This window comes from Montipora capricornis, chromosome 11, assembly GCF_036669925.1.
Source record: "Montipora capricornis isolate CH-2021 chromosome 11, ASM3666992v2, whole genome shotgun sequence".
NCBI classification, from domain to species: Eukaryota; Metazoa; Cnidaria; class Anthozoa; order Scleractinia; family Acroporidae; genus Montipora; species Montipora capricornis.
The window spans coordinates 23,081,346-23,108,716 of NC_090893.1; the positions used below are offsets into that span (position 1 = coordinate 23,081,346).

General features: G+C 40.6%; 1 protein-coding gene across 1 annotated transcript in view; it reads right to left on the reverse strand.

The window, feature by feature from the left end:
- Positions 1–1,243: 1,243 nt before the first annotated feature.
- LOC138024638 (uncharacterized) overlaps positions 1,244–27,371 on the reverse strand; it is a 44,125-nt gene continuing 17,997 nt past the window's right edge. The window contains exons 9-18 of the mRNA XM_068871860.1: positions 26,893–26,985; positions 25,097–25,936; positions 23,822–24,033; positions 23,566–23,606; positions 14,890–14,986; positions 12,383–12,605; positions 11,056–11,127; positions 10,792–10,911; positions 1,445–1,509; positions 1,244–1,349 (exon numbers count right to left, since the gene is read on the reverse strand). Coding sequence (XP_068727961.1) covers positions 1,244–1,349; positions 1,445–1,509; positions 10,792–10,911; positions 11,056–11,127; positions 12,383–12,605; positions 14,890–14,986; positions 23,566–23,606; positions 23,822–24,033; positions 25,097–25,936; positions 26,893–26,985 — 1,869 coding nt within the window. The remainder of the gene's footprint in view (positions 1,350–1,444; positions 1,510–10,791; positions 10,912–11,055; positions 11,128–12,382; positions 12,606–14,889; positions 14,987–23,565; positions 23,607–23,821; positions 24,034–25,096; positions 25,937–26,892; positions 26,986–27,371) is intronic.

The following is a 27,371-nucleotide window of genomic DNA, read 5'->3' on the forward strand; positions in this document are numbered from 1 at the left end:
CAACTTGGGCTTCGAAGTGTGAGGTCTTACCAAAAACGAGTACAATATTTCAAAGTAACAAGTGTCACGAAACTCCAGTAGAATATTCCATAAAAACTTGTCGATACCTCTGTTTAATTGAGTCTTAAAGCAGCTCTTTGTATAGTAAAGGAATTTCCATTAGATTGTAGAAAATATCAGTTTTTTTTTTTAATTCTGCCTAAATGGTTAAGTTGAAAAGTGACCTCTGTTGCCTGGACACAAACGAATTGGATCACAAAAGACCTAAAGGCATTATTTCAAACAAAGCTCTTCATAGCCTTAAACTTGGACAACTTTCTTTAGTATACTTAATGCCTTACCATCAAAACAAATGATGAACTATCTTAGAACATTTTACAAGCAGAGCAAACCACTTAACAAGAGAGTCGCAAATTAACAGCTTTATAGTTCTATGTCAATGACTTAAGAATGCGAGATTTTATTCCTTGTCAATTTTAAGAACTCGGTTAGCAAGTCTAGTGTTTAAGAATACTTTATATCGTTTGGGAAAGAAGATTTAAATAATGCCAGCCTACACATTTTTGCAGAACCGAGTTTAAAGAAATTAAGCCACATAATGCTGCATTATATCGCCGAATAACTGATTCATCATCAGCCAGTACCTCCTTAAAATTGTTAATCATGTTGCTACACCATTTAAAGAAGTGTACAGCGTCGATAATCAGACACTGAGCGATCAGTGTAATCAGTTTAATATTTTGATAGGGGAGGAGACAAGTAAATGGGCATTCAAATTACATTAAAAAGAAACGTCTAAGTCATTTTGAACAAAAAAAGATTCCCGAGGATTAATCCAATGATCGCTCAATGTTGAAATGGTGGCTGCCTAGAAAGGTTCCCCTTCTTTATTTAAATGTCCCCTGTTATTTCTAAATCGGTATTTAACTTTATGAGCAAATTTTCTTATGTCCATTGTCCACTGATTTTTTTCCACCGATTCTCCACCATTCTCTTGTGTCAATTTCTTATGTCCATTCTCCACTGAGCTGCCTGACATCGTACGCGTACTTGAGGGCGAAGTGTGCAATCCGACGAGAGAACCTTATACTACAGACAAAGGCCTACTGAGCAATTTTACTTCTGAAATTATTGTAAATCTATTCTAAAGGAGATCTGAGTATTTTTTCCTGCCACCATTTCTAAATAAGTAGTATCTTAAGTCTACAGTTCTTATCTCAGTTTGGCGAATTTCCATAGTTCTTCAATTGATGTCTTCTTCCTTGCTGCATTTCTTTTTCTCTTTCTCTGATCGTGTGCATTCTTCCCAAATCTTGACACTGTCCTGGGAATATAATATAGAAGAACAACTGATGAGACGAAATGCACAAAGCCAAAGAGATCTAAGAAATACGTTCGATTCAACTCGTAATCCACAGTGACTGTAGATAAATTTCAAGCTTACCTGTGAGGGGCGAAATGAGAAGAAAATTCTCCTTCGTTCTTCCAATAGTTATCACAGATCGTTTCCTGTGGAGACAAAGACAAACAAATTAAAACCACATTAGTTTTTGAAACGTTCACGGGCACAAGAATTTCAAATTCTCAGAGGGGTAATTTTCTTGCATGAAAACTTGGATAATGTCTCCTCTAAAACAGCAGCAAAATTATTAACCAGGAATTCCCCTTTACGTAAAATGCTGTGAGGCTAATCAAGAAGTATATTTTTGACATGAAAACGGCTTAGTTCAAAGCTTAAACGACTGAGTCACAAACACGTGTTTGCTTCGCCAAGAAACTTATATTTGATTTCTGCACCTTTGATCGAAAAATAAACCAAAACTTTGCATGACTCTTCCAACTTACCGGTCTTGGATGAAAAGGAGAAAATATATATTTTTTTTCCTCCTGGCCTAGCCGGTTTCAAAAAATTCCGTTCGACGGTCAAATCCCAGAGAAACGGCACAGCACATTTTGCCACCATGACGGTCAGCGAAAAATGAGTCAAATTTGGAAATATGAATTGAATATGGATGAGATTATCGAAAACCAATCAGTGACAAGTTCTTCATAAAGCGAAACAAAAGGCTTTGTCATGCGCAAATTTCATTGCAATGAGAAAGTCGGGCAAATAACAAGCTTTCTATGCTGTGTTTAATATATTTTCATTATATTTACGATAATTTGCTTACAATAAAAGGTTGAAAAGTTTAAAAAAAGAAAAGAAAGATAAAAAGAGCAGCCATATTATCTCGAACTGAGGATGACGACCTTCTCGTTACATTAATTTACGTTCATCTCTATTGAGCTACAGGGAACTCGTAGCTTTGATCGTTATCAAGTAAGAGGAAACTGAAACAAAAATCCTCTGCTACCGTGTTACTGGCAGTAAAATGTCAGTGGAAGTAAAGGTTACCAAATAATTTGCGCCCAATCATGTAATAACTAAGAAGTATTTGATTAAGAAAAAAAATTGCCTTGAAGAAGTGTACAACCCTGAACACGGACTTCTCGCCTCATATGCTCAAGTGAATCCACTAAGCTATTGGCAACCCTTGAACAATTCATGAAATCTTTAAGCTGTTTAACAGATACGCAAATTTTGCAGAGAAGGGTGACTGTCCAACCATATTTAAGTTAGTACGAGGCTTCCATAACAGTAAGTCAAAAAATTGAACTGCGAACAACTTAGGCTATCAAATACAGGAGTGTTTGGAGAGAGAAGGCAAATCCAACTTCGTTCACTCTGAAATCAAGAATGCAGTTTGAATTCGTCAAGGCCGAAGAGGGAACCAGTCATTACGGCAAATGCATCTTGTATCACCTCAGATCTCAGCAAATGAAGTAAAACAGGATCGAAGTTTCATCCAGGAATTATTTTGGGTGTTGACACATTTCCTGAGTTTACTAGGCCAAGGCTCGCAAGGGAACCTCGCCCAACCTGTCGCTATCCATGGCGACTTTTGCTGAATTATTATATATAGCACCTTATTTGGATTTTCGCAAATTGTGGTGCAATTAATTTTGTGTAAGCTGACGTTTTTCCCAGGGCATGCATGTGTATTGTCTTTTTATTTGAGTGTGGGTAAATCTATTAAACATTCTCGTTTATGGACACGACAAATTCTTGACAGACTTTACGTCAACATTAAACATTATATGTCCTTGCATACCAAGTAAGAAGCACTTCTCCAAAATAGGATATATGAGTCACAAAACAATTAAGGTCGAAGATTTCTTCAGAAATAAGTCCCCACGCTGATGAAATATGATGTGAGCCCTCTCACAAATGTAAGATTAGCAAATTGACAAAATACAGGGAAATTCCGAGCTTTGATGATAAACAAGTGACAAAACACTGTGGGTTGAGCAAAGAAGGTCTGAGTTCTGTTATAGCACCAAAGCGCTACCTCGTTCATCGATCTTATTTTGTCTGCCTTTCTAATCACATCAGAGGACATCCATTTAGGATGAAGCCAGAGCGTCTCAGACTTTCCTAGGGGCATTGGCAGGAATGCTTGTTCCTCGTATGTGGCCCCTTAAGCGAGCTTCGCTCAACCCGTTGTGACATTTCTGATGTAATATTTTCCGATTATATATTGCATCTTTGTCTGATTTTCGCTCGATTGTGGGATGACTTAGTCTATTTCAAGTTTCCATCAAGTGCGCATGCCTGGATGATATGTAAATATTTTTCACATTAATTTCCACGTGTTTCTATTGTCTTTGTCCTCACTGCCTCACTTTCAAGCTGAATATTTAATATATCGAAAATGGCCTATTGTAGAGTACAACCTCGTCCCCAGGACCTCTCCTTGGTTTTGGGGCTGGGGCGGGAAGAAGCCAAGAGAACGAGCACAGAAGGCAAGGGAGAGGTCCTGGAAACGAGGCTGTTTTTTTTAAAGCAAGATGCAAAGAACATGTTTTGAATTGGTTAAATTCACGAGTGATCCTGAGTGTTTAAGGGCATTGCTTTTTCACGATATTTATGACGGATTCCGAAAACCGTGGTTCTATGAGGGGACTAATATTAGTAAAAAGAGCGTCAGTTCTAGGCGATATGCCAAACCGGTGTGTGGTCTTTGTAGAAAGCTAAGTTCCTTTGCATGAGTCACTCACCCCAGTCTCCCCCCCCCCCCCCCAAAAAAAAAAAAAAGAAAAAAGAAGCTCGGAATTCGGGAAGGGCGTGAAACTCTTTAACCAAAATTTTTGACGATGCTGCTTTAACAGATATATAGATTTAAAAAAAACACTGTAAAATAAAGGTTCAGTTGCAATTTAAGAAAACAAGTTAGAAAAACAGTGGTCAACATATGCTTCAAGAAAATTGCTCATTATTTTAAGTTGAAAAGGAAACCTTTGTCTGGGGCTAAGCTAAAAATGTTTTGCGCCATCGGCCACACAGTGAACGTTCTTTTAGATGTCAACCTGTCCATATGTTGTCGGCAGTCCTGTTCAGACTCACTGTAGATTTCTGCTTGCAATTGGTAAGTCAATGTGCATTCAAAACATTTTCTGGACCAGCTTGTCTGTCGACAATTTTGCCCTTCTAATTTATGTCAGCTTTGTTTAAGAAACCCTCTCCAATAAGCTACTTTCAAAAATACCATACTTTCCTAGGGGCATTGGCAGGAATGCTTGTTCCTCGTATGTGGCCCCTTAAGCGAGCTTCGCTCAACCCGTTGTGACATTTCTGATGTAACATTTTCCGATTATATATTGCATCTTTGTCTGATTTTCGCTCGATTGTGGGATGACTTAGTCTATTTCAAGTTTCCATCAAGTGCGCATGTTCATGAGGCAAAGCTAATCTTTAATTAAGTAGCGAGTGGCTATGAAATGTTTCAAAGTTACTCATTGAAGGCAAATGTGAAATCAAGCTAACCTTTCGGAGAAGATTCATCTTCCAGCTACAAGGCTGTCTTCAGAAAGGAATTCACCCAAAATGACCAACACAGGCTGTCTCCTTTTTGTGTGCTATGTTTGGCTGTTTGAAAATAGTTGGAAATCAACAATCGTGGACAAACCCCTTCAGAGGTTTAATGGAATACTTTTTATTTACCGAGGGTTAACGTTGATTTATAGCAGTTTTCTAGCAAGTGGCCCTCAAAAAGAGCACTTACGGACAGAAAATACCAATGATAACGTGTATTTATGCAACGAATCGCTTATCGTTTTACCAAACCCAAGGAACAACTGAAATGAATGGAAGATGAAGGAACTCAAGTTATCGCTACTGGCTATCAGGTACATTCATCTCTTTTGAGAATATTTGGCCAGTGTCTGATCTTTCCGACCTGTAAAAAACAAAGATTGTGAAGAGAGGACGTGGATTAAATATATGGGAATGAATGGATGTTGCAGAATATCAATGGCCAGTCATCTGGCAAAAAATATCGCCGAACCAAAGCTGACACTCTTTTTTCGAACGTCATTTTTGGTGTAGTCCGGCCTTTCAGGTATCTGCATGTAGCACTCGGCAAGAAAGTTCCCATTACTTTTGGCTTTTTCATATATGCAGAATAATTCTTTTTGGATATTACGTCAAGGCCGGCTACACCTCCTGCTCTCTTTACCATTAACATTAGTTATCCCTATTTTTCCAGAACGTTTTCCCAACAAGAACCAACTACATGAGTCATGAAAGTTGAAATTTCAGAAAAATGAATAAATGATGTGATGGCCCTCATCAAGATTTATGCACTGGCTAGGGACGTGCCACTCCCATTATATTTGATATATGTTGCGGCATTTTTAGAGAAGAAGCTATTTTAACAAAAGATTTAAATAAGTATCAACGCTCGCAGGAGACCACACTCAGTTAATAATGTCATGCTCGTGATTGGCTAAGAAGTTTTGTTTTCGCTGGAAAGTTTATCTTAAGTCACCTTAGTCTTAGTGGCCCAACTTCGAGTTGCATGCTCAAGGTCATAGGCCTCTGGCATAGTAATAGTGTTGAGGATTTTGAAAAACATCAAAAAATGTCCTTGCATGCAAAGTGAGAAGCATTGCTCAATAAACAGGATTTGTGTCACAAAAAATTTAAGCTTGAAGATTTCTTCAGAAACAGTTGCCCTCGCAAGTAAGACGATGTGATCTGTCACACAAACATGAGCTAAGCAAATTAAGAAGAGTTCGAAAAATCCCAAACTTTGAGGATAAAAAATGTAACAAAACACTATGAGCTCAACCCGTTGTGCGATTTCCTACATATATTTTCCAGTTATATATTGCATCTCTGTCTCATTTTCTCTCGATTGTGGGCCGGGGTGATTTGTTCTGTTTCTAGTTTTAATCAGGTGCACATGCCTTTTTGGCACGTTAGCTTTAATAAGTAAAGAGTGACTATGAAATCTTTCAAAGTTTCTTATTAGCCAACGCAACATTGAAGGCAAATGTAAATTCTGTTGAAATTCTTTGTGGAAGCTTGTGGCGGAGGAAACTCGTCTTTCTAGGCATGGCTATTTTAGACAAGGTATCCCCCCTCCCCCCAAAAAAGGTAAATGCAGCTTTTTACGCTCACTTGAGGAGCCACGTTTGAGCGACACTTTGTGACGTTAAGTGTCTGTATTCCGAGACACGAGTGAAATTGAAGTCGTGGAAAAATAGCAAAGGGACACTCCGCGACGCTTAGTGAAATCCGGCTTCATCTAATTATACTGACCTGCATTTCTGGCCATATCTGAACACCGCAGCACATCTTCACAACGTGACGGTCTGTGTAAAATGTCACAAATTTGAAATTGGTTTTGAATATGGATTAGCATGCCTCGAACCAATCGTTACAAGGCACTTTTCTTAAAACTGCTGTATTGGTAGAGAATTTTTTTTCATTTGAGCACAGTGTGCAAGATCACGTTGCGTAAGAGGCTGCTTATACTGCGAAACAAAAAGAATTCCTCGTAGAAAAAATCAAAAACACAGTATCGGCCAGGAAACGATTCGGATTCAAAACCCGCTAAGGTTGAATTGGGCGGGGTGCTCTAACTACTGAGCTATCCCGGTCGATGCTTGAATGCAATGGAATATTTCTCCATGCAACAATTTCGTCTGATTGACCTCACAGGAGCCACTAGGCGCTTTTCTCAAAACTGTTGTATTAAAGAGTGCAATACGGAAGTTTCTAAGGAATCAAAGCGATGGAGTGATTTTGTTGAGTATATATTAAATAAAAGATCGTATGAATTAATGGTCATTGGTGATTTGGTTGATTATGGTACCATTGGAAAGATCATCAAAACGTGTTTATAATTTTGCCTAGTAACCAACGTTTTGGCACCATGGTAACAAGTTGTTAATTTAACGACAAAACGATTCGGTAATCATCCCCATAAAGAAGAGTCAGAAAAAGGTTCTCAACTTCTCCTCGGGACTCTATATACCTTAAAATAAAAGTGGAACCAATGAGGAGAACCCTCCCCCCTTCCCTTGGATATAAGTTCCTTTCTAGTTTGGCTCGTTTCCTTAAACAAGACCCCTCTCCCCCCCCCCCCCCCACTCCCTTGGATATAAGTTTTTTTCTAGTTTCTCTCGTTTCCTTAAACGGCCTCATTCAACAACAAAAAATTCTTAAAACAATAATTGAGAAGAACTGCTGAACAAGAAGTTTAACAAAAAGCAGAAAGTCAAATTTTCTTTTTAGCCGAATATTAAAAGTTTTGATCACGACATAAAATATGGGTAGAATTTCATATACCGGACTAAAATGGCGGAGAACAAAAAAAAAAAAAAATTGTTATTCCAATTAGGCCTTGCTAATTAGATGTTGTTATCTTCGCTTTGTTCTTTTGTTTCATGGACCTTAATTATTTCGTATCCGGTATATGAAAGACCAGCCCAACCACCTCCCCTCCAGAGTAACATGGTGTTGCGCGCCCAACCTCGTTCCCAGGGTCTCCATTGTCTTAGACAAAGTTAGCATAGTTTTGAGATCCCAAGAAAAATAAACTTTTTTCTTTGGTCAGTGCATCTGAATCCTAATAGGCCTTTTTCGATATATTAAAATTCAGCTTGATAGCGAGTCTGTGAGGATAAAGACAAAGGAAAGTGGATGATATGCAAATATTTTTCACATTTATTCCACGTGTTTCTATTGTCTTTGTCCTCACTGCCTCACTTTCAAGCTGAATATTTAATATATCGAAAATGGCCTATTGTAGAGTACAACCTCGTCCCCAGGACCTCTCCTTGGTTTTGGGGCTGGGGCGGGAAGAAGCCAAGAGAACGAGCACAGAAGGCAAGGGAGAGGTCCTGGAAACGAGGCTGTTTTTTTTAAAGCAAGATGCAAAGAAGATGTTTTGAATTGGTTAAATTCACGAGTGACACTGAGTGTTTAAGGGCATTGCTTTTTCACGATATTTATGACGGATTCCGAAAACCGTGGTTCTATGAGGGGACTAATATTAGTAAAAAGAGCGTCAGTTCTAGGCGATATGCCAAACCGGTGTGTGGTCTTTGTAGAAAGCTAAGTTCCTTTGCATGAGTCACTCAGCCCAGTTCCCCCCCCCCCCCCTTCCCCCCCCAAAAAAAAAAAGAAAAAAGAAGCTCGGAATTCGGGAAGGGCGTGAAACTCTTTAACCAAAATTTTTGACGATGCTGCTTTAACAGATATATAGATTTTAAAAAAAAACACTGTAAAAGAAAGGTTCAGTTGCAATTTAAGAAAACAAGTTAGAAAAACAGTGGTCAACATATGCTTCAAGAAAATTGCTCATTATTTTAAGTTGAAAAGGAAACCTTTGTCTGGGGCTAAGCTAAAATTGTTTTGCGCCATCGGCCACACAGTAAACGTTCTTTTAGATGTCAACCTGTCCATATGTTGTCGGCAGTCCTGTTCAGACTCACTGTAGATTTCTGCTTGCAATGGGTAAGTCAATGTGCATTCTGGACCAGCTTGTCTGTCGACAATTTTGCCCTTCTAATTTATCTCAGCTTTGTTTAAGAAGCCCTCTCCAATAAGCTTCTTTCAAAAATACCACCATACTCTTTGTCCTGCAAGATTTTGCATAACCATTGCTTTTATTCTCTCTTGGGACCATTGCAAATCCCAAGAGAAACTTGAAACAATGCTAATACAAACAAAGAGTATTACGGTATTTTTGAAAGTGGCCTAATGTTCCAGTTTCTCTTGGGACTTACAAGAGTCCCAAGAGAAAATAAAAACAATGCTTATGCAAAATTTTGGAGGACAAACAAAGAATATTATGGTATTCTTGAGTGGCCAAAAGACACCTACCTTACCCGCTGCGCATAAGCATCTAAATGTAATAAACACTACAAACACGGTCATTAGATACATTTACGGTCCTTGTGATAATGACTGGCTGTTGGTGTTACGCTCCCTATCAGTTGCCTAGAAAAGTGTCATTCCTCTTACACCTTTCGTTGCACCGTTTCCCCCACCAACAGTTGGTTTTCACTCACGTGAGTTGACGGCCATTTTGGTGTACAAAACAATAGAATTTTTTTGCGCAGAATTTGCATAAAAGTAGAGTTCAGTCCCCAAGGGAGAGGATGTCTATTGTTCTTGTACACCAAAATGGCCGCTGTGACGTCATGTGGAAACCATCTATTCATGGTAACATGTGGTTCTGTTTTAGTCTCCTTGTCTATTTTTCCCGTCTCAACATTGTCCTCTGTAAGTTCTTACTTACAGCGAAGAAGCTACTGTGCCATCATTTGAATGTCTGACCTTCCCTTGTTCCCCTCTTTCTTCACAAACATAAATCCGTGAAAGACAAAATTTTACTCTACTTTCTTTTTATTATGCCAATGCACCATCTACAACATAATAGAGCACATACTTTAAGTGCAGCTTGCACTTTTACAAAAATTACCAAAATTAAGAAATTAATTTATTATACTTATCGTTATGTGCTCTTTTTCTTTAAAATGTTAAGGACTATCGCTGTTTCTAATTTAGGGCCTGGCATATTTACTTACAAGCTAACTTATTTGTATTTCTTGTTCCCCTCCTTCTTTAGAAACATAACGCAGTGAAATTGTACTCTACTTTCTTTTTTATTATGCCAATGCACCATCTGCAACATACGAGAGCACATACTTTAAGTGCAGCTTGCACTTTTACAAGGCAAGTCACTTTCACTTTTACTCCTTTTCTTTCAAATGTAAAGACCTATCGCTGTTTTTTTGTCTTTCTAATAATACACGTTTCATCTTTCAGCTTCACAAATCTATTACATATATTGATGGAGATGCTTTTTTGCTTTACAACCTACATGATCCTCCAGGGATTTTTCTCAGATTAAAGGTAAACGTTTTTCAGAGATATCTGGCACTGCCATACACTTTTGCTTTGAAAGAAAGGTTTAAATAGTTGGTCGAGCTTTGAGGTTTACTGGGGTCTCAGTAGAAGCCATGGAAAGAAATTCTTCTCGCCAACAGTGCAATTAAACTTGAGTTAACTGGTTATTAGCAAGTCATTGTGTTTGTCTTGACCATGAGATGGGGGAAGTTCTCCAGGGGGCTATAATAATAGTGTCGTCTGAGATTGTCTTATTTCCCTGCTAGTTGGGATGCAGGCGAGCAAAGTCACGACAAGGCAGATCTTGGAGCTTTGAAAGTGAAAAACGCCTGGTCCCTGTAAGTATGTAAGCCTAATAGCAAGCAACCTAGCTTACTTCATCCTGGTTAATATGTCCCTCAATAGGAAACAAACAAACAAACAAATAAATAAGCAAAAGCATTAACCGGTTCAGTAGCAATCTGACTGCAATGTCTATCTAAAAACCAAGAGAACTAAAGCCAAAGTTAACATATCTTAAGTACTAAAAATACTTATAGCTTAGTTACGGGAAGCGAAGCATTTGGAGACAACTGAAATCCATCAGCTTGAAGACTTGCCATGGGCACATTCTGAGTGCTTACATCCTGAATGTTTTCCTGTTTGTAAACTTCTGACGTGTCTGGCTCCTGTCAACAATCAGAAAAAAGTAAGATAGCATATTTTTCATTTGTTTCATAGGTGATCTTAACAAAGCAATTCAGCTCTCAAGCAAGGTCCAGCACATCCCTGCACTGTGCAGCTTGAAGCTTCTGATGTATTATAAGACTTGCCTTGGACACATTCTGTGGGTTTTCAACATCCACGATGGCTGGTTCTTCAGATTCTGCGGCGTTTGACCCCTGCTAAGATCAAAGTTATGATAGCCGAAGTTTTAAAAGTTACTTCCATACGCAAATTTAACTCTGCTATGCAAGACCCAAGCACAGGTAGCTACGACGAAAGAAACTTAATATCCTTTAAACTTCTTTACCAAAAGCAAGACTCCAACGTATCAGAAATACAAACTATCAAAGATGTGGCTTGTGAAATTTACGCAAAAAATGTTGCAATTATCAGTGGTTCGTTGGTTTTCTTCTGGCAAGTTACAGGGCTTGAGAAATTCACAAAATATGAATTTAAAGTGTGTGTCTTCAGTTCTGTGGGGTGTGGGTCAAAGAGTTCCTCAAAGATTGCAAGGACATTGGAAGATGGTAAAGGACTGTAGCTTTTTATAGTCAATTCAATTACCTAGTCAATTCAATCAATCAAGCAGTCATTTATTTTAACACGTTACGTCAAAGAGCTATAAAACTCGAACGTGTATAAATAAAATCTATAATAATTACAGCCAAGCATAGTGGACCATGAGACGAGGGGAGTGCACCTGGGGCTATGTGTCGTCCGAGATTCTTTCCCTTTCCTGCTTGTTAATGGCCAAACAAAGTCAAGACAAGGCAGATCTTTGAGGTTTAAATTGTTAAAATCTGTCCGTCTCGGTAAGAACATGTGCCTGACAGTGGGCAATTTGTTTGGTAGCTAGTTGTACTTAGACAGTGTAATATCTCACTTGGTAATAAATCAATCAATCAATCAATCAATCAAGAAGTAGCTTTCGCAGCAATCTAACTACAAGGTCTATCTTAAACCGAGAAACTGATTAAGACCAAAGTTCATAAAGCTGAATCTCCAGCTATGTCTCGTAACTTACTTTAACTAAAAATATTGATAGCTCAGTTATGCTAGGCAAAGCATTTGTTGACAGCTGTAAATCATTCAGCTTGAAGACTTGTCTTGGACACATACAACCTGATGATTTTCCTGTTCCTAGTCTTCTGATGTGTCTGGCAGCAATGAGATCAAAGCATATTGGCATAACTTAAAGGAGTTTCAAAGTTGATTTAATCAACCAATTCATCACCGTGCAGCTTGGAGCTCATACGCAATGGACACATTCAGTGGATTTTCAACTTGGAGTTGGGCTGGTTCATCAGCTTCTGATGCGTTTGATCAAAGGTATGATAGCACAAGATTGAAGGTAACTTCAATACATAAATTCAGTTGTCATGCAAGGCCAAGCACAAGTTTACAACGGCAAGAAGTTTGTACTACAAAACTTACCGTGGACACATCCGGCAGATTTGCAACTTCAAGGTTGTCCAGTTCATCAACTTCTGCTGTCTTTGAAGCCTGTTTGCTATAATAATATTTCGTTTCGTCGTGATTGTCCCAGTTAAAGTACTCCTCTTGCTCCTCCAACATATCGTCAAGGCTGTTATACAGCCGCTGAAAGCTTGGCCGTTCATCTGGGTCCTCGTTCCAACAGTCTGTCATCAAGGTGTACCTTAAAAATTAACAAAAAAGGAGTTCTTCTCTGCAGGAAAATCGATGATCTTCACATAACCTATTAACATTGTTTCCGTTTGATTCATGTGTTTCACTTTTCCAACTGTAATTGAACCTGAAGCGAACTAACGAGGCAGCTCTCAAATCGAGAAAACAACACATTTTCTTCGAAACGCAAGGATTTGTGGTCGCAGTAAGGTCATGGGTGCAAGGATTGTGGTTAAGTGCGAATTGAGGAATTAAGATCCACGTCCCAGAGTCTTCGTTCCTAATAAATGTTTGAGCAAATTGTTAGGTACACAGAAGATTATAATTACAACAGAAGCTTGCAGCCACGTTCCCAATTCGAGGAAACTTAACCTGTAAGACTGCTCAGTTTTTTAGTCTTGCAGTTCATTTTCGCTTCTTTTATCCGTGATAAACGTTATAAGCTTCGTGAAATACAAATAGGGAAAGCTGCCAGGCTGCATGAACTAGATTGATGAATGGTAAGGATTCTGGCCGTTAAATAGGAGTATCCCAATTAAAAAAAAAAGGCATTACGATGCACATGGCGTCTACGAATGGCATCATGTGTCGTACATCTCGATGGTCTCCCATCCAGATACCAACCCTACTCGACAGCGATTTACTTCCGTGAACTTCGTCTTGAAGACACCTCAAAGGAGTGACACTGAATCAAGCTGTTAGTTAGTACTGACCACTGTCAAGCTGAATTTGGTGATGCACAAGTCTTTCTCACGTATATTACTGTACTTCAGTCACACAAAATGTAAAACTAATAGCCACAGCAATTCGCGCTTTCACTTGCTGTGAAAACGAGGTTGAAGTGAACTCGGAAATTATCAGCAAGCTCGATGCCAATGCTACCCAATTACCTTTAATTTCTTTTCTTAAACTCTTCTGGTTTTCGTATTTTACTAGTAACCATAATTATGTCCTCTCAGGGGGTTATTTACGTTGTATTTCCTCAGAAACGATGCGTCGTTATTTTAACCACAACTTACCTTTTTTAAATCAAACAGATTGCACTTACTTATGATTTCGAATTACTTAAGGGCAAAGTATATTATCTTAGTCATTGACATGAATCATAGTACCTAGTACTCTGCGCTTATTAAAACTGATCATGTCAAGAAGTACATGCTTGTATCCTCTAACTACTGTTTTCTTTCTTTTCTCCAGTGGGAGTCTACCTTTACGTTTTGTACCCTCCCTACTCATGGCCTCTTAAAATCTCCCTTCAATATCACGCACGAACCGTGTCTACTTAACTTTCCCCTTTCCCCTCGGCAGCATTTCTCCCATGTAGGTACACTAGTAAAATACCTAAAGGCTTTATACATGCAAGGTTTCTGAAATCCATGTAATTGTAGCTCCAGTCAATTCTTGTGTCGTTTCAGGAAGTGTGAGACGGAGGAAATGGAAACTAAGGCAAAGACAGTGGTTTTGTACATCTTGAGTTCTGCGAGACCAGATACGACAGGAGGTCTTTCTTTCAAACTCACATTCTAATGAAGTCGCAACAAATTTCAACTGTGTTACCTGGTAGTTAGCCTAGTAAATACTGGATGGGCGATCAGTATCCATTATATGATAAAAAGTGTTTATAGAAACGTTGAAACTGATCTAGACAAAAAATTATTTAAAACTGAATATTCGACTGCAACTGCGGTCTTCATCAGAGTAACTAAAATATGCTGTTCGAGAGTAATATGCTAAGACTAAAATAAGAAGTTACTTTATCCCCTAGGGCTTCAATAATGTCTTATAGACAGAAGGAAAAGGCTTCCGCTCGTTCACCGCATTTTTGTCTATTGTGGAGTGCCATGATTCCAAGAAGATTCTTTTGTGCCAATGATTGACATTCTTTTCTAGAATTTCCACATAGCTAGTGTCAATGTCATGGTCAGTGGTTTCGGCGTGATTTTTTATTGCCGACTCTTTGTTATTATTAGTTCCTGGTTTATGCTCCCCGCCACGTGAATTCCATGATCTCTTTGTTTCCCCAATGTATGTGAAAACATGAAGACCGCAGTTGCAGTCGAAAATTCAGCTTTCAATAATTTTTTATCTAGATCAGTTTCAACGTTTTTATAAACACTTTTTATCATATAGTTAGCCTAGTAGTTATCATCACGCATTTTGTGTTTCATAAAGACGGATGCAACGAGGCATAAAAACAGATTCTAAACATTCCTCCTTCGATCGTATGTACCACACCTTTCTTAAAATGGTTTCATATGATGTTTTCTGCCTATAGTTACTTAGGGAGAACTTACACACGGTCTGTGCACATGTCAGGTTTTTCCAGTCTGTAGCCAATCTTCAAGCGCTCCAAGACCTGATTGTGTTTCATCTGAGCGTAAGGTGAGCCCCCTGTAAATTATTCACATAACATGTCTTGAGGCACACCACAAACCATTTAATGAAGAGACGTATTTTACTAAAGAAAACCTCGATTTCATAAACATTTGAACCTCACAATAAATAACTAAATAAATAAATAAATAAATAAATAAATGAATAAATATGGCCCATTATTGTCTTGACGCGATAATGGGTTTTATGCAGGGGCGGGGCCTTATCTTATCTTATGGTACAAGCTGCAGAGGTTGATAGCCATAACGATAATGGGCTACACCACACGCGGAGGGAGCTACAAATTCGTGACCTCTGCATAAAACCCATTATCGCGTCAAGACAATAATGGGCCATTTATGCCGAGAGCGGCGCCTAAAAATAATATAAACCTAGCGCACTAAAGACTAAAATAAAAAGGAGTGTAATTGCGGTCGTGCATGCGGCTAGAAGTCACTGAATCACGGACACCTTTATTTGGATTAAATTGGCCACTGATGTGGCGTTTATTTCAAACCATTCAAACGTGACATGTGTCAAATTAGTGAATTAAACATCCCTCTATTTGATTCAGTGAATTAAGTTGGGGCGAAAAACAGCCACAAGCCACATCCTGTGGCGAGGCCCAACCCAAGCCGCAAGCACGCACACACTATGAACATACGTGCTGCAGAAAAAGACCAAATCTATAGATGATGGATACACACTAGTCAGGCATCAGGAACACCAGGCCATTCTCTGACATGTCCCTGAAGCCCTTACGGCCAAAGGCTAGTTGTCACTAGTTAAAACTTGTTGCCCTAGCCCAAGTCAGACAGGCAAACGGACCCTGGTCACGCTATAACATCGGAATAATAGAATAAACACTAATAATAGCACTATGAGACAAAAACGGCACATGCCGGCTTTTGTCGGAATCAAGCTGAAATAACCAAATCAAAATGATATAGGAACTACTTGGCTAAAATTGCCGCCCCAGCCCATGTCTGAAAGACGAACATTGATCTACAGCAAACAGTTGAAGTAGGTTAACGAAAATTACACAATACTATTATTGCCCCAGCCCCTGACTGAAAGGCGAGCGTAAGTCTGAAACCCTTCCGAATGTTGATAAATGAATAGCTTAAAGGCACCGGGTTTCCAACGGCATCGTAATTATCGTATAAACACTAATAAGAGCACTATTAGACAAACACGGCCCATGTCGGCTCTTGTCGGAATCAAGCTCAAATAACCAAGTCAAAATTATACAGGAACTACTACTTTAATTATCGCCCCAGCCCGTGTCTGAAAGGCGAGCAGTGATCTACAGCTAACAGTTGAAGTAGTTCAACGAAGATTACAAAATGAAATTATTGCCCCAGCCCCTGACTGAAAGGCGAGCTTAAATCTTAAACCCTTCGGAAGGTTGACGAATGTATAGCTTAAATGCATCGGATTTCCAACGGCCAAGGTGGCGAATCTGAGCGTCTGATAAGCCGTTGTCAGCCGCCGAAGATGCGGCGCCTATCCGGAAAGAGTGGGATTTGTATTTGGATGAATCGAGTCCACAAAAAGTTAGGGCTTGCCGAAGTTGCTGTGCAAAATGGCTAGTTTTAACCGGAGAACCATCGGCGAAGCAGAACAAGGCACCCGGAGTGGTACCCCGCATAGAACAATAACGTTGTAAATAATTCACTGGGCAAAAATCTGTTCCCGTTGCACAGTCCAAGACAACTGAAAATGGGCGCCTACTAGAGTTATGTTTGTAGTCAGCGATGACAATTGTCGCGGCGGTCACGCAATTGTCTTTAAACCGGAAATTAAGGTTTTGTATTTGAACTAAAGGTTTCAGATTCGCACCCTTGGCCGTGAGTTCGCCTACTCGAAAAAAGCCATAGAAGGCCACCAAAAACATGGTTTGGAACAACAGCCTTTGATATGCGGATGAGTTGGTATGATTTAGCGCGAGCACTAAACGTTGCAACACGCCACGTGTTATCGGAAGCCTAACATCTGGTGCAGAGTATAGCTTACTGTGAGCCGCTAGAATCTTCTGCACCAAAAAATTCTTAGTGGGGTCAGGGAAATTAGCTAACTTGTGCACGTAACCTAACGCGGAGACATATGTCGAGATTGTCGAAGATGCAAACTTCCGTGCTGACAGATAGGATATAAACAACGCTAAATTGTTTACCGAGACCGGAAGGAGCGAGGCATGCGACTCGCAAAATGCAGATGAAAAATCGACATATGTCGTCCAAGCTCTTTGGTAAGTCTTACGCGAACCCCCGGTAATGGCTGAGTGCAGGAGGTCATTCAAGTGATGCACCAGTTGTGGGGTAGTAAGCCCGCTGGAACCGGTGTCGGTTGTTCGTCTGCGTAAGGAGCTAGTGATCTGAATTTCTCTACCTGTAAGCGAGATAAAGCATCGCTCTCGCGGTTAACGCGACCAGCAATGTGTTTAGCACGAAATAAAATGTTGTATTTAAGAGTGCAGAGAACAAAGTGCCTAAGCAAAGCCATAACTGAACGATCTTTAGAAGTTTGCCTATTGATGATCTCAACAACTGCCTGATTATCCGAAAAGAAAACAATACATTTGTCACGCATAAGTGGTCCCCAAATCTCAAGAGCCAGGACAATCGGAAAAAACTCTAAGATAACGATATTGAATTGTTTCCAAGCGGAGGGCCACTCTCCAAAACACCAATGTTTGCCAAATATTGCGGCGTAACCCAAGGAACCAGCCGCGTCCGTAAATAAATTGAGGTTTTGGGAAGTGGCCCACCGCGAACCGAGGAAAAAGGATTTGCCATTGTACACGCTCAAAAATTCCAGCCATACGTTGAGATCGTGTTTACATTCCTTCGTTAATCGGACGTGATGGGTGGGTTTTCGGATCCCTCTAGTCAAGTCGATCAAACGGCGCAGAAAAGCACGACCAGGAACCACAACACAGCAGGCAAAATTGAGAAGCCCTATTAAAGATTGCAGCTCTTTCAGAGCAACGCTTTTTCGAGAACAAAAATCGGCCAATTGGGTACGGCATTTGGCAAGCTTGTCTTCTGGAAGACGAGCCTCCATCAAAGCCGTATCTAAGGTAATCCCCGCGAATTGCAAAGCATTGGATGGGCCCATAGTTTTTTCGTCCGCTATCGGAACGCCTATACGACGGCAAACGCAAAGAAAATTATCGAGGTCTACCTGACATTTTGCCTCAGAAGGCCCAATAAATAAGAAGTCATCTAAAATATGTATGACCGACGACGCTCGTAATTTATCTTTAGCAATCCATTCTAACGCAGTGCTGAATGATTCAAAAATATTACAGGACGACGAGCACCCCATGGGCAGGCATTTGTCAAAATAGAATTTCCCTTGCCATTCCATTCCGAGCAATGGAAAATCACGAGGGGCTACGGGAATAATACGAAAAGCGGATTTAATATCTGTCTTAGCCAGAAAACAGCCCTTTCCTATTGCTTTAATGAGCCGAACAGCATCATCGATAGTGGCATATTTTACGGTGGCTAACTCTTTAGGTATACCATCATTAACAGATAACCCCTCCGGGTAAGACAAATGATGAATTAACCGAAATTCCCCTGGCAATTTTTTGGGAACGATGCCTAGGGGCGATACCCTGAAGGTTTCAAAGGGAGGCGAATCAAACGGACCTACAATTCTGCCCGCTGCGAGCTCTTTTGACAATTTATCATTTACGCTAGTAGGATTGGCCATGGCGCTCTTCAGATTTGGGGATCGGATTGCAAGGAGAGAACCTAAATATCGTATTGAAAAACCGTGAAGAAAGCCTTGAATAAGATAGTCCGAGGTTACGTTGTTATAACCCTTAAGATAAAAGGCGAGACGGACGGGCCTTACCGGTGTTGGCCCGCGGCTCAGCAACCGATGTTCGTCCCTGACTGTCACTCCCAGAGGGTATGCTAGGGGCTGCATTGTTCGTGTTACTGTGCGCTCTGTTAGCACTGCATTGGCTTGCGGGATGGACTGCCCCACATTTGAAGCAGGAGTGTTTGAAATTGCAGCCCCTGCAGAACTGACCGGAATGAAATCTCCAACAAACCCCTCTGGGAAAGGACTGAAAGGGACGTTGGTTGGGCCGTCTAGCTCGAAAATCATAGTTGGAATTTTGGCGTGAGGTGATGAGGGAGCTATGCATAGCCTGGTGCCATAATTCCCAAGCCACGTTAACCCATGGGTATCGGTCAGGTTTAGACTGGCGAAGAAATCGGAACTGCTCGTCATAATATCGCCAGTTGCCTTGTTTTGCTGCAATGTCCCTGACCACCTCACAGTACTTCATCAGAGAACTTATCGCATTAGGAACCCTAATGGTATAAACGGCTACAAACACATTAAATGCAGTCACCCATTGATCAATGGATAAACCGCGCCATTTGGGTTTAACGTGTTCAAGGCAAAGACTAGGCTGATCATGGCTATGAGTGACAGATAATCGATATTTGGACTCCTCCGGTGCTACAGAGAGGAGAGACGCGAAGTCAACGTATTCGTTGGCCCATATCTTTGCCTTGACACGATCCGAGACGCGAGACTCGAGGTCAAAAGTGACACTGGAAAACGTGTCGTCCGGCTTCTCGGACGCAAAGGTTAGCCTACCCGGAGCCACGGCGTTCGTCAGTTCTGCAACCTCCCTCGAGGCGGCATCTTCAACCACGGTGGGCTGTGGCATGGACGGATTACTAATGCTTTGTTCGCCAACTGCGGGAGAGATATTTAGGATGCCAAGGCCGGCTGACTGTAAGGCCCCCGATATCGCGGTGGAAATGATGTCACCCAGGACTGTGGGGCTGAACTGAGGAGTAGGCGTTGTGCTCTCAGGCAAGGACGCTGACTGACCCTCTGATCGCCGCTGTTTCACCGCTACCGCAGGTGTGGTACGGTTTGATGACCGGCGCTTAGAGGCTCGTTTTGGAGGCATGCTTATGAAAAATTGAAATTATATTACTCAAGCGTATATCCTGATAAGACGCTGCGAAGCTCAAAATTAGTGGGTGTGCTTCCCTTGCCCTACCAGACTGGAAGCATGTAAGCCAATGAATCAAATGCCACAAATAAATCAGGATAAAGAGATCCGAGACATTCAGTAAAGGCTTATGCGAAAGCCAATAAATGTCAAGTACATATAGAAGCAGGCAACATAACAAAATCAGAAATCCGAGACATTTCAAAAGGGACAGTTGTCCTATAATGGCCTAAGTGTGTTGGGCACACTATTGCAGTATACCAATAGCCGCCAGGTGATAACACACTAATTACGCCATAAATGTCAAGTGCAATACAATCCGAGACATTTCAAGGACTATAAACGTCCTATAATGGCCTGAGTGTGTTGGGCACACTAATGTAGTATAACAATAGCCGCCAGGTGATAACACACTAATTACGCCAAAAATGTCAAGTGCAAGTAATCACAAATTCCAATATAATAGCCTGCGAAAACTGTATACATGTTTAGGATGCGTATATTGAATATTTTGTGGTACCGCCGATAAAAAATCACGAGGGCGACAATGACCCGTGACGATTGACTTAATCGACGGACACACCCACTAACTTTACAGCCTTCAAAACAGCTCCCCGAATACTACGCGTAAATTTATAGTAACCTAAATTGTTTAGATGGACCCCATCAGGTAAATAAAGGTCTCGTTTGCAGTTCCAGAAACCTCGGTGTCTCCAGTAATAACAAAAAGGCAAATGTTCTAGCACTACATTAAGATATTGATGGAGCTGGCCCACTTATAATTAAACTCCACTGAGTCCCGCGTACGTCGCCGCAGAACTTGGCCTACTACAACAATTTCAACTGAGTGTATATCATGTAAATCTCGAACTAAATTTTCTAGCTCTGAGCCAACGGTCTCAGGTGCGAGCTTAACAAGATCATTCGACCCAAGCTCTAAAATAATGATCTTGGGAGCAATTTGACGTACGACTTCTAAGTCAAACTTACGAAATTTCTCGATTGTGCGGCCCCCAACGCCATGAAAATGAATATCCGCAAGATCACTAAGGCTGGTAAACGCATGCTTGTGCCGCTTCTTCTGCACGAACGCCGCTAGTCGGTGAACAAAAGAGTGCCCGATTATTAGCACGCGATGTTTAGCCATAGAGGTAGAAAAAAGAGCGGGCACTAACAGCAAGGTAAACCGAAGCTTACCGATAGCCAAAATAATGATAAACACCCTTATTTGAGTAAAAGTTAGGGCTACAAAAGTTGAACTTGCCTGTTTCCAACGAAAGAAAGTGAAGTAAGCCTCGAAAGCTAAACAGCTAACACGATCGGCGCTGGCAGAAAAAGGGACGGGGCCTTATCTTATCTTATGGTACAAGCTGCAGAGGTTGATAGCCATAACGATAATGGGCTACACCACACGCGGAGAGAGCTACAAATTCGTGACCTCTGCTATCCCTCGCCCCTTTTTCTGCCAGCGCCGATCGTGTTAGCTGTTTAGCTTTCGAGGCTTACTTCACTTTCTTTCGTTGGCCCTCCACCATCCCCTGAACTCCTCCTCTGCTCTTGCTACTTTACTCAGGGGTTGGCTGTTTTTCGCCCCAACTTAATTCACTGAATCAAATAGAGGGATGTTTAATTCACTAATTTGACACATGTCACGTTTGAATGGTTTGAAATAAACGCCACATCAGTGGCCAATTTGATCGAAATAAAGGTGTCCGTGATTCAGTGACTTCTAGCCGCATGCACGACCGCAATTACACTCCTTTTTATTTTAGTCTTTAGTGCGCTAGGTTTATATTATTTTTAGGCGCCGCTCTCGGCATAAAAATAAATAAGTGCACATTTAGAGATGAAAATGCTGAGCACACAAAATTGGTAAGATCGAGATCGTTCAGTCCATTTTCATCATGAACTGAGGAAAAATGGAGGATTGGTCATGTCTACGCCTTGGCGTTGGAATATCTTAGAGAAGTTTAACCTCTCCTCGCCCCTCCCCACCTCCCCTTAAAAACCCAAAACCGGAGTATGTTTCCCCGTTCGTTTGCTTGCTCTTATTTCTGTAAGTCCATTTTTTTCCTTGTTCATTTAGCCAGTGAATCAGTTATTCAATTAATCTATTGATTAACTACTCAGTCTCTTCGTCCGTCAGTCCTTTGGATAGCTGCTTTACTAGTTGGATGGCCAGATTTGGTTCATTCCCTCATTTGTTTACTGAGTCAGTCAGTCAGTCAGTCAGTCAGTCTGTTGGTCAGTTTTGGTCGGTCAGCCAATCAGTCTTTGAGTAACTGATCACGTTGGTTAGTTAACCAGCCAGCTGGATGGACAACCTCTACCTTCCTTCCTTTATTCCTTTGTTAACAAATTGAGTTAGTCATTCCGTCAGTCAGAGTCGGGCAGTAGGTCAGCCAGATAGACATTTAGACAAACAGCCAGTTGGTGGGTCAGCCAGCCAGGTGGCTAGACTTTTCACTCTTCTTAGTTCATTTTACTCATAGAACCTTGTAATTCTTACACAGCATGTCTGAAAACCAGCTTGCTGAGCCATTTACCCTGCTTTAAATAAAGTTGATTGATTGATTGAATGATTGAGTCAGTGCATGAGTCCAGCCAGCTTATTCACAGGCGGTGAGAAAATGAAATGAAACATCATCGTGGTATATCATTACTTTTACTTGTAATTTATAACATATTCGCCTTAGCAGCAGTGATTTGTCACCCGACTCGCAACCTTTTTATTTTAGGAATGATTTCACCCACTAAAACGGTACACGAAATGAAAGAAACGCAAACATGCGTTGACCCAGCCAAACATGTGGTGATATTCAGAAGACGACCGCAGATGTGGCAGCAACAACAGTCATTCAAACCAAGTTTTGATTATTCAACCAAAGTGGAAACTTGTCGCGAAAATGCTGAAATTCAAGGTTGCGTCATCTCGCTTAGGGGTATAAATTTCGGATTTTGGTCTCACTTAGGGTGTTCTGGGCAAAACGCAATCTTATGTAGCCTTGAAGGTCTCCTTTCCCGCTGCAAAGAAATATAAAAGTTGTATATTCATCCTCGGGGGGACCCTGTCACTAAGAATTTATGTAATAAGGTTTTAAAGTGAAAAAAAACAACCAAGAAAATCGTTCCTTTGTTCGCTCGTTCGTTCAACAATTTAGTCAGATGGGAAGTAGGCTATTGGGAAGTCAGTCAGCCACTCAATTGCCTATACATAGTCAGTAAACAATCAGTATCAGTCACTATCCGATAATGTCAATTTGAGCGAAGATTTCAGTCTTTGCTTACGTATCTATGAATATGCACACCCTGAGCATTAACGTATTACATGTAGGTGTGTGCGAAAGTCTTGGCCAACGTTTAGTCGTTCAATGTGGAGTATACTTTATAAAAAATGGATAGTGACTTATCTACTGGATAAAGTTATCCAGGCTTAGTTTGAACAACTGAGGCCAGGTTATAGTAATACCGAAGAGATACACAATTTTGAATGAGTGTAGTTTCACAAAACACACCTTGCATTGGAGGCTCATTATCGGCAAATGACCAAAAATATGGTACAAATATATTAATTAAAATTGAATAAATAATTCTTATTACTGACCAAGAGTTGCAATTTCCCACAGAACCACGCCATAGGACCAACTGCAAGTAAAACAAATGGATCAGCAAAATTACTAAACAGTGTTCATTTTGCTGCTGGTGTGTAGTTTGAACTTAGGTGTGGAATTTATTTAATACAAGACCGAAGATGACATGTTATCTCTAACATTAAATACAATCCATTGAATGAAAATGCACTAACATCATATTGATTATCTTGTATTTAATGAATATAATAAACGAAATCTGATACTTACACATCGCTCTTGGTGGTGAAGATGTCTTCAAAAATTGATTCAGGAGCCATCCACTTCACTGGCAGTTTCTTCTCAGTGTCTTCTTCGTACACCTCATGGTACAATTGCCGCATCAATCCAAAGTCCGCGATCTTGATTTTCTTACCATGTCCCACGAGAATATTCCTTGCTGCTAAGTCCCTGTGGACGAGGCCCTTCTGGGAAAGATAGTTCTGTAAACGACAAAGAATAACCATGGGTATTGCTAGGGATTTGAGATGCAAAGTCCTGGCTAGTGGCTTGGGAACTGGAGAATTTCAAGAAACCGTTGGGCCAAAGAGACTCATTGATTATATCACGCCAATAAGGAATTTCCGAGTTCACGTCTGCCTCCTCTTCAAAGCGAGTCTAAGTGCGAAGTTTTTGTGATGGTAATTAGTTCTACTTGAAATATGACTGATTTATGACTCATTTCATAAGAAAAACTTCGCACTTAGACTCGCTTTGAAGAGGAGGCAGACTTGAACTCGGAAATGGCCTATTGTACATCCACAGAGAGTGACTCCTAACATAATTGATTCCTTCAAATAAATACATACATACATACATACAGACAGGCAGACAGACAGACAGACAAACAGACAGACATACATACATAATTAAATGCTCCCCATAGGGGCTTTTCAGGGCCAATGAAACACAACAAACAACAGAATAGAACAACAACAACTGTTAAGCATCCCAACTGGCTGGAGGCAAACCAGTTGGCTATTTACAAGTGTGGCTGGGAAGATGAACCAGGGACTAACAGGATCAAATTCAACCAGTGGTCAGAGCGGGTCTTGAACCCGGGATCTCCGGATCTGAAGGCAAGCGCCCTAACCACTGGGCCACACTGCCTCTCACATAGACTTACTTAGCCCTAGGTCTTAGCACTTTTTTAGCGGAAGACTTTGTTTATACCACTGTACAAGGATAGGAGTTCAATACTTCCCCTCCACTAAAAATCTCATCAGGATGATACTAAAAGAACACCATAAAGAAACTGGGAGCAATAACATGTACTGATATGCCAAGCCAGGCATTACAAAGCTACACAAAGATCAGAAGACCAATGCTGCGCACAACAATATTACAACGCTGACTTGGATAAAGTTTAGGTAATCGTGATTCCCAGTCACAAACAGAGATCTTATTGCCGCAATGCCTAGACCCTAAAGCTAGCTGAGCAATAGCGAATATAGCCAAATGGTTTGCGAAAATTGACTTATGTCATTCCAACCATTATAAACTTACCATGCCCCGTGCAATCTGCCAGGCAAGTTTTATAAGATCAAGTGGTGCAAATGACTCGCAATCCTCATCACATTCATCGCCCATATTTTTGGTGGGAACATCTTCCTGGTTTGACGCGGATGACGAAACTACCAAGAAAGGTATCGCATTGTTGCCATCAGCGATGTCAGTTCCTTCATTTCCTGCTGGATATGTTGAAGAGCAGCTGAGCAAAGGAATCCCACTTTCAACATTGATATCACCGATGAGTTCTCCTTCATCGTCTCCAATGGTTTCATCATATTCTTCTCCACTTATTGTAGGGAGGCTTAAAAAGGGTATTGTGCATTGATCGTTGCCAGAAGGGAGGGCTTTTTTTTGTTTTTGTTTTTTTTCTTTTCCAGATGTGGTAGGGCAGCTAATGGTAATCAAGGGTATCACACATTCATTGCCGCTAGAGGTGATTGTTTCTTTGTGATCTTCTGCCGATGTAGAGGGGAAGCACATCAAGGGTGATGCAGAATCAATGTTGCCAGAAGCGATGGTTTCATCAAATTCTTCTCCACTCATTGAAGGAAGGCTTAAAAAGGGTATTGTGCATTCATCGTTGCCAGAAGGGAGGGTTTGTCCTTCCCCAGATGTTGTAGGGCAGCTAATGGCAATCAAGGGTATCACACATTCATTGCTGATAGAGGTGATTGTTTCTTTGTGATCTTCTGCCGATGTAGAGGGGAAGCACATCAAGGGTGATGCAGAATCATCGTTGCCAGAAACGATGATTTCCTCATGTTCTGAGGCACATGTGGAAATGCAGCTGTTTTCATACAACACATCTGTTTTAATCCCATCTGCTTCACCACCCTAAGTGAGAAATTTATTCGGTTAAATTAACAAAAGATTCATTGCAGTTGAGTTAACAAACACTGATTTAAGCTTCAGCCTTCAAGTTAATTATCCTTTTTTGGGCTGCCATTATTTATTTATTTTTTTTACAGTCAACTCAATTTATGTTAACACTCTACTTTGCCTTCTATAACTCTAAATGTCCATTACTCTTCTACTAAGAGAAGCAACAGATTACATGGTCACTTCAAAATTATCAATGGCAGCACAAAGCCACTGTTACACATTAAAACTTTTAGCTGTAACTTAGGTGCAACGGCGCTGCAAAAATGTTTTAGCAGGCGTTGCACGGTGTAACATAACAGGTCGAAGCTCGTTCGGTTGTGGCCGTTAAGTTTGTGCTCTGAGCATCAAAGGGACCTGGTAACAAGATTGTTTCCAGTTTTTCGCAACACCCGGCATTCTTCAAGATGGCAAATACAGGGAAAGAGAAGACACGCAGAAAAGTGCTTAAACAACGCTTTCATTTTATTTTCAGTATCGATAAATTCTAATGATAATTCCGTATCGACTAACAGAAATTCGTGTTTTTTTGTTAAGACATCTGATGACTTTTAGACTTTGTAGAGAATAATTTGCGATCTTCTCAGTTGCTTCGATCGACGGCAAAAATGCAGCCTTGATTCAGCCGGCGATCACCCTTTTCTCAAGCGGCGATTTTCCCCAGCAGCTGGCACTTAGCTGCATCCCTGAATATCACAATTATATGGCCTGTTGGTACAGGTATCTATAAGCTTTAGCTGCAGTCACATAATTTCTACAAGGCTATCCTATACTGTTTACTGTGGCTTTTTAATAGGCAGTTGATATTGCTCCAGTTTTTAAAAAATGGCACAAAGGAATGAGAATAAAGATCTATGAGGTCTGCATCCTGGATTTAATATCATATCAAAATTAAGAAGCATATACCGTACCTGGTCTAGTGTAGCTGCGTTGCATTCTTTTGTTTCTGCGTACTGTTTTTTGCTTTCAGTAATAAGGGCAGCTCCCAAGGTAGAACCCTTAATCTGTGTATACAAGTAAGCAATAAGCGTTATCATTAATAACGGTTTGTGGTCGTCATTGACCCACAAAGTCACAACCATAGAATTTGTTTTGGCTAACACCCAGGCCTCGATTGTTCAAAAGGTGGATAGCGCCATCCACCGGATAAATCACTATCCAGCGAATAAACACTAGCAAAACCGATTGAGTTATCCAGTGGATAGCGCTATCCACCCTTGGAACAACTGGGGCCAGATGATTTTAGTTTTAAGATGCCAGTGAAGCTTGCCTTAGGACAAAACATTCCTTTGAATTTTCCTATGCAAATGTTGTAATATTCTTCGTTTTCCCCTTAATACTTAATGCATCTATAGGAATTGGCTTACTAATGATGTTTGGCTAACATAAT